The sequence below is a fragment of the Propithecus coquereli genome, unplaced genomic scaffold (genome assembly GCF_000956105.1).
Source record: "Propithecus coquereli isolate 6110/MARCELLA unplaced genomic scaffold, Pcoq_1.0 Scaffold475, whole genome shotgun sequence".
Classification (NCBI taxonomy): domain Eukaryota; kingdom Metazoa; phylum Chordata; class Mammalia; order Primates; family Indriidae; genus Propithecus; species Propithecus coquereli.
Window position 1 is genome coordinate 378856 of NW_012150563.1, and position 6188 is coordinate 385043.

The 6188-nt window shown below is 33.8% G+C and overlaps 1 protein-coding gene across 1 annotated transcript in view; it reads left to right on the plus strand.

Moving 5' to 3' along the window:
- Positions 1 to 6188, plus strand: part of LOC105819183 (sodium/hydrogen exchanger 9B1-like) — a 94618-nt gene that overhangs the window by 82676 nt on the left and 5754 nt on the right. Inside the window, exon 8 of the mRNA XM_012655371.1 lies at positions 5344 to 5450. Coding sequence (XP_012510825.1) covers positions 5344 to 5450 — 107 coding nt within the window. The remainder of the gene's footprint in view (positions 1 to 5343; positions 5451 to 6188) is intronic.

The following is a 6188-nucleotide window of genomic DNA, read 5'->3' on the forward strand; positions in this document are numbered from 1 at the left end:
GGTTTTGGTGTACCCATCACCTGAGTAGTGTATACTCCAAAGGTAATTTTTCGTCCTTCACCCCATCCCACCCCCACCCTTGTGAGCCTCCAATTTCCATTATACCACTCTGTGTGCCCTTGTGTAGCCATAGTTTAGCTCCTACTTGTAAGTGAGAACATGTAGGTGGCATTTATTTTTCTGTTGGTGAGTTACTTCACTTAGGATAACGGCCTCCAGTTCCACCCAAGTGGCTGCAAAAGACATTTCGTTCTTTCTTATCACTGAGTAGTACTCCACGGTGTATGCATACCACATTTTCTTAATCCATTCATCAGTTGCTTGGCATTTAGGTCAATTCCATATCTTGTGATTTTGAATTGTACTTTGATAAATATATGAGGGCAGGTATTCTTTTGATATGATTTCTTTTCCTCTGAGTAGATACTGAGTAGTGAGTTTGCAGGATCAAATGGTAGATCTACTTTTAATTCTTTGAGAAATCTCTATATTGATCTCCACAAAGGTTGTAATAATTTACATTCCCATCAACAGTGTATAAGTGTTCCCTTTTCACTGCATCCACACCAACATCTATTGTTTTTTTTACTTTTTAATAATGGCCATTCTATTTGGAGAGAGTTGGTAAATCATTGTGGTTTTAATTTGCATTTCTCTGATGATTAGTGATGTTGAACATTTTTTCATGTATTTTGGCCATTTGTACATCATCTTTTGAAAAATGATTGTTCATGTCATTCACCCACTTTTTAATGGGGTTGGTTGTTTGTCTTGCTGAGTTGTTTGAGTTCCTTGTAGATTCAGGATATTATGCCCTTGTTGAACACATAGTTTGTAAATATTTTCTCTCACTCTGTAGGTTGTCTATTTAATCTTTTGATTATTTTGTTTGCGGTGTAGAAGCTTTTTAGTTTAATTAAATCCCATTTGTCTATTTTTGTTTTTATTGCATTTGCTTTTGCAGTCTTACTTACTAATTCTTTGCCTAGGCCAATGTCCAGAAGAGTTTTTCCTAGGTTTTCTTTTAGAATTTTTATTGTTTAAGGCCTTACATTTAAGTCTTTAATTCATCTTGAGTTAATTTTTCTATATGGTGAGAGACAGGGATCAAGTTTCATCCTTCTGCCTGTGGCTATCCAATTTTCCCAGCACTATTTATTGAAGAGTGTGACCTTTTCACAGTGTTATGTTTTTGTGTGCTTTGTCAAAGATCAGTTGGTTGTAGGTATATGGTTTTATTTCTGGGTTCCCTATTCTGTTCCAATAATCAATGTGTCTACTTTTATGCTAGGACCAGGCTATTTTGCTTACTGTACCTTTGTATTATAATTTGAATTCAGGTAATGTGATCCCTCCAATTTTGTTCATTTTGCTTAGGATTGCTTTGGCTATTTGGGCTCTTTTTTTTTTTTTTTTTGGTTCCATATGAACTTTAGAATTTGTTTTTCTAATTCTGTGAAAAATGACATTGCTATTTTACTAAAAATTGCATTGAATCTGCAGATTACTTTAGGCAGTATTATCATTTTAACAATATCGATTCTTCCAATCCAAGAGCATGGGATGTTTTTCTATTTGTGTTGTCTATGATTTCTTTAATCAATGACTTATAATTCTCCTTGTAGAGATGTTTAATTTCTTTGGTTAAATTTATTCCTAAGTATTTTGAGGGGTTTGTAGCTATTATAAGTGGGATTGAGTTTTTTATTTGGTCTCAGCTTGAACATTATTGGTCTATAGAAATGCTATCAGTTTTTGTACATTGATTTCGTAACCTGAAACTTTGCCAAATTCATTTACCAAATCTAGGAGTCTTTTGGAGGAGTCTTTAAGGTTTCCTGGGTATAAGATCATATCATCATCAAACAAAGATAATTTGACTTCCTTTTTTTGAATTTGGATGCCCTTTAGTTCTTTCTCTTGCCTGATTGCTCTGGCTAGGACATCCAGTGTTGTGTTGAATAGAAAGTGGGCATCCTTATCTTGTTCCAGTTCTTAAGGAGAATGCTTTGATCCTTTCCCCATTCAGTTTTATATTGACTGTAGGTTGTCATATATGGCTTTTACCATTTTGAGGTGTATTCCTTCTATGCCGAGTTTTTTGAGGGGTTTTATTATAAAGGGACACTAGCTTTTATTGAATGCTTTTTCTGCATCTATTGAGATGATCATATGGTTTTTGTTTTTAATTCTGTTTATGAAGTCAATCACATTTATTGACTTGTATATGTTCAACCATCCTGGGGGCTGAATCCCATTTGATCAAGATGAATCATCTTTTTGGTACTGTTGGATTCAGCTTACTAGTATTTTTGTTAATGATTTTTATGTCTATGTTCATCAGAGATATTGGTCTGTAGTTTTCTTTTATTGTTGCATCATTTCCTGGCTTTGGTATCAGGGTGATACTGGGTTTGTAGAATGAGTTAGGGAGGATTCTAGATCTTTTGGAATACTTTTAGTAGGATTGGCACCAGTTTTTCTTTGTATTACATGTCTGGTAAAATTCAGCTGTGAATTCATCTGGTTCTGAACTTGGTTTTTTGGGGGAGATTTTTTATTACTGATTCAATCTGACTACTCATTATTGTTCTATTAAGGAGTTCTATTTCTTCCTGGTTCAATCTTAGGAGGTTGTATGTTTTCAGGAATTTATCCATTTCCTCTAGGTTTTCTAGTTGGTGAATGTATAGTTGTTCTTAATAGTCTCTTATGATCTTTTGCATTTCTGTAGTGTCAGTGGTAATGTCCCCTTTATCACTTTTTATTGTGTTTATTTGGATCATCTTTCTTCTTTTTTTGGTTAGTCTAGCTAGTGGTTTATGAATTTTGTGAATCTTTTTGAAGAACCAACTTTTTGTTTCATTGATCCTTTGTTTTGTTTTTGGTCTCTATTTCATCTAGTTCTGCTCTGATCTTTGTTATTTCTTTTCTTCTGCTAACTTTGTCTTTAGTTTGTTCTTTTTCTAGTTCCTTGACATGTAATATTAAGTTGTTAATTTGTGACCTTTCTACTTTTTTGATGTAGAAATTTAATTCTATAAACTTCCCTCTTAGCACTCCTTTTGTTGTATCCCACAGGTTTTGGTATGCTGTGTTTTCTATTTCATTTATTTCAAAAATTGTTTACTTTCCATCTTTATTTCTTCATTGACCTGGTGGCATGTTGTTTAATTTCCATGTATTTGTATAGTACCTGAAATTCCTCTTCATATTAATTTCTAGGTGTATTCCACTGTGATCTGAGAAGATATTTAATGATTTCAATTTTTTAAGACTTGTTTTGTGACCTAAACTGTGGTCTAACTTGGAGAATGTTCCACCTGCTGATGAGAAAAATGTTTGTATTTGACTTTCAACAATTTGGTTACAATGTTTATCATTGTAGATCTTTTGGGGATTATCCTACTTGGAGTTCTTTGAGCTTCTTGAATTTGTATGCCCATTTTTTTCCTCAAATTTGAGAGGTCTTCGGCTGTTATTTCTTCAATAGGCTCTCTGTCCCTTTATCTCTCTCTTCTCCCTCTGGCACTTCTATAATGCATACATTGGTCTGTTTGATGGCAACCTATAAGTCCCTTCAGTTCTCTTCACTTTTCTTCATTCATTTTCCTTTTTGCTCCTCTGACTCAATAATTTCAAATGAACTGTCTTCAGTTTCACTGATTCTTTCTTTTCCTTGATGCAATCTACTGTAGAACCCTTCTAATGAATTTTTCAATTCACTTATTGTGTTCTTTAGCTCCAGAGTTTCTGTATGGTTCTTTTAAAATAATTTTGATCTCGGTTGACATTCTCATTTTGTTCATGCATTATTTCCTAATATTATTTAGTTGTCTATTTGTGTTCTCACTGGGCTACTTTAAGACAATTATTTTGAATTCTGTGTTAGGTTATTCATAGATCTCCATTTCTTTAGGATCAGTTTCCTAAAATTTATATTGCTCCTTTAATTTCATCATTAGGTTCTCCTGTTTCTTCTTATGCCTTGTTATTGTTTATTTTTGCAGGGATTTGAAAAATCTGCCACTTCTCCCAGTCTTTATTGACTGGCTTCATACAGAAGACCTTCACCAATCAGTCTGGCTGTAGATTCTGCAAGCCTGTGAAACTTTATCTGGGGCTACATCTTCTCTGGGTTGATACGTGCAATACCCCAATTAGAGAAGTTTGCCAGTTTCTTTTTCTAGAGCTCTTCTTTCTCTGATGTCTTTCTATGGTACTGCAGGTTCTCTGATGGGGCAACACGTCTCTGACCTCTCTCTTGTTCTCAGTGGCCCCCAGGAATCCAAAGTATGCAGATTCAGAGTCAGGTGAGACAGAGACTAGTACCTCAGGAAACCTCCCAAAAATGTTCTAATCTTCCATTTTCCTCACAATGAAAAAACCACAAATTGGGTGTTTTTTTTCCTGTTGCACCAACCGGTTCCAGCTTTGGGAAAGCCTATCATGAGTATAATACAGAAACTTTTCTTACTTGTTCAATGCCACTCTTCTTGGCTTTGCATTTGCACGTAGCACTGCAACTTCTTACTGGTTTATGGGAATTCCATACAGGCTTTTATACCAAAAATTGTTGTTCAGTTGGTGTCTCTGTGGGGAATCAAGGTTTGGAGCTTCTCATTGTGCCTTCTTGCTGATGACACTCTGTTTCTATTAATACTATTTTTACTAGAAAAATGTGTCTAAAAATATACTTACTTTAGCGAGTCAAATACCCAGAGTATAACTGAACTTTTTATGACTCAGAATCAGTTTTTTGTTTATTTTTTGTTTTTAACTTATTACAGTGAACCATAAGTATGAATATACTAACATTCATGAATACAGAATATATTAAAAACTCATTGAGCCTTGGCTATTTCTAGGGTTGACCCTGGAATAAAAGTTTTTATGCTGCTATTGTTAAATTGTTCTTTTTATGTTTAAATCATTTATTTCCTTTTTACGTCAGAGAAGAATCATTAATATAGCCCTTATCAGCCATGTGCTTAGTGTCACAGGTCATCTCTTGTCAGTCTCTCTCTGTTTTTCTACCTCACCTGGTCTTTTAGTTTGGGTGCATAAGAGGAGCACATTGCAGCTTGTTAATTCTTTGTTTTTTTGGCCTATTTGTACAGTGAAAATTTTTGAGTTATGTATATATTAGATTACTGAGTACATATTTAATTTATTAACTAGATCTATATATTTTCATACATCACTATTAATGTCCATTTTCATATATTCGTTCTATAAAATACTTACCTTTCTTTGGGAACCACCTAGATTTGATTTTGTGATGTGTAGTGTATGTGAAAATATTTCTCTCTGAAATGTTTCCTTTATTGTGTGCCCTTACAGGCAGTATAATTAGTAACCTTCTATCCTCTGTACGGGACATATTTGTTGGTGTGTTGGCAGGAATTATTTTGGGATTTTTTGTTCAATATTTCCCAAGTGGAGATCAGGTAAATAAAAAATTAATCTATTTTGTAGAAGTGTAGTATTAGACATTTCTTCAAAAATTTGAACTTTGGGAAGATCCATGAAATATTAAGTTCAATACTTAACTCTCTCTCCCCAAAAGTAGCCTCAGATGCCTACTCTGTGCTTAAAACTGAGCACAGTAGTGATTTCTATGGGTCAATGGCCTTCACTGAAGTCTCTGCTCCCTGATTTAGCAAATAAGGAATATCAGAAAAATGTACTTAACTGAGTATTTCTCCGCTTTATACCATCGTTTTCTCTACTAAATTGCCTATTGATGTTTGACAATTTCCTAATCTTTTCCCCCAAACTTTCCCTGAAACATTTTTGGAGGAGATAGGTTTCCATTTATCTCTACATATTTTCTGACTTAAATTTTCTTTGACTCTCCTTTGACAAAGACAACACTATTAAATTGAACTCTTTCCTGACTTAAAGAATATGCCATTACTTTTGTATTTCTATAATTTTCATCTTAATTTACCTGAAACAATTATTTGACTATGGAGATATCCAAAAATTTATTTTTAAGAATTCATGCATGTGTTATATGGAAGCGAAGGTTCTTTGGGTCTCTATTGTCATCCTCACAGTTAAAGTAATAATACTTTAACTATTTTATTGATATTAGTATCAGAAATGTGGGAGAATATGAAACTTTAATAATTGCAACTTTCGTTACTTGTATCAAGTCTGCTAAAATATTTGGTGAGAAAGAA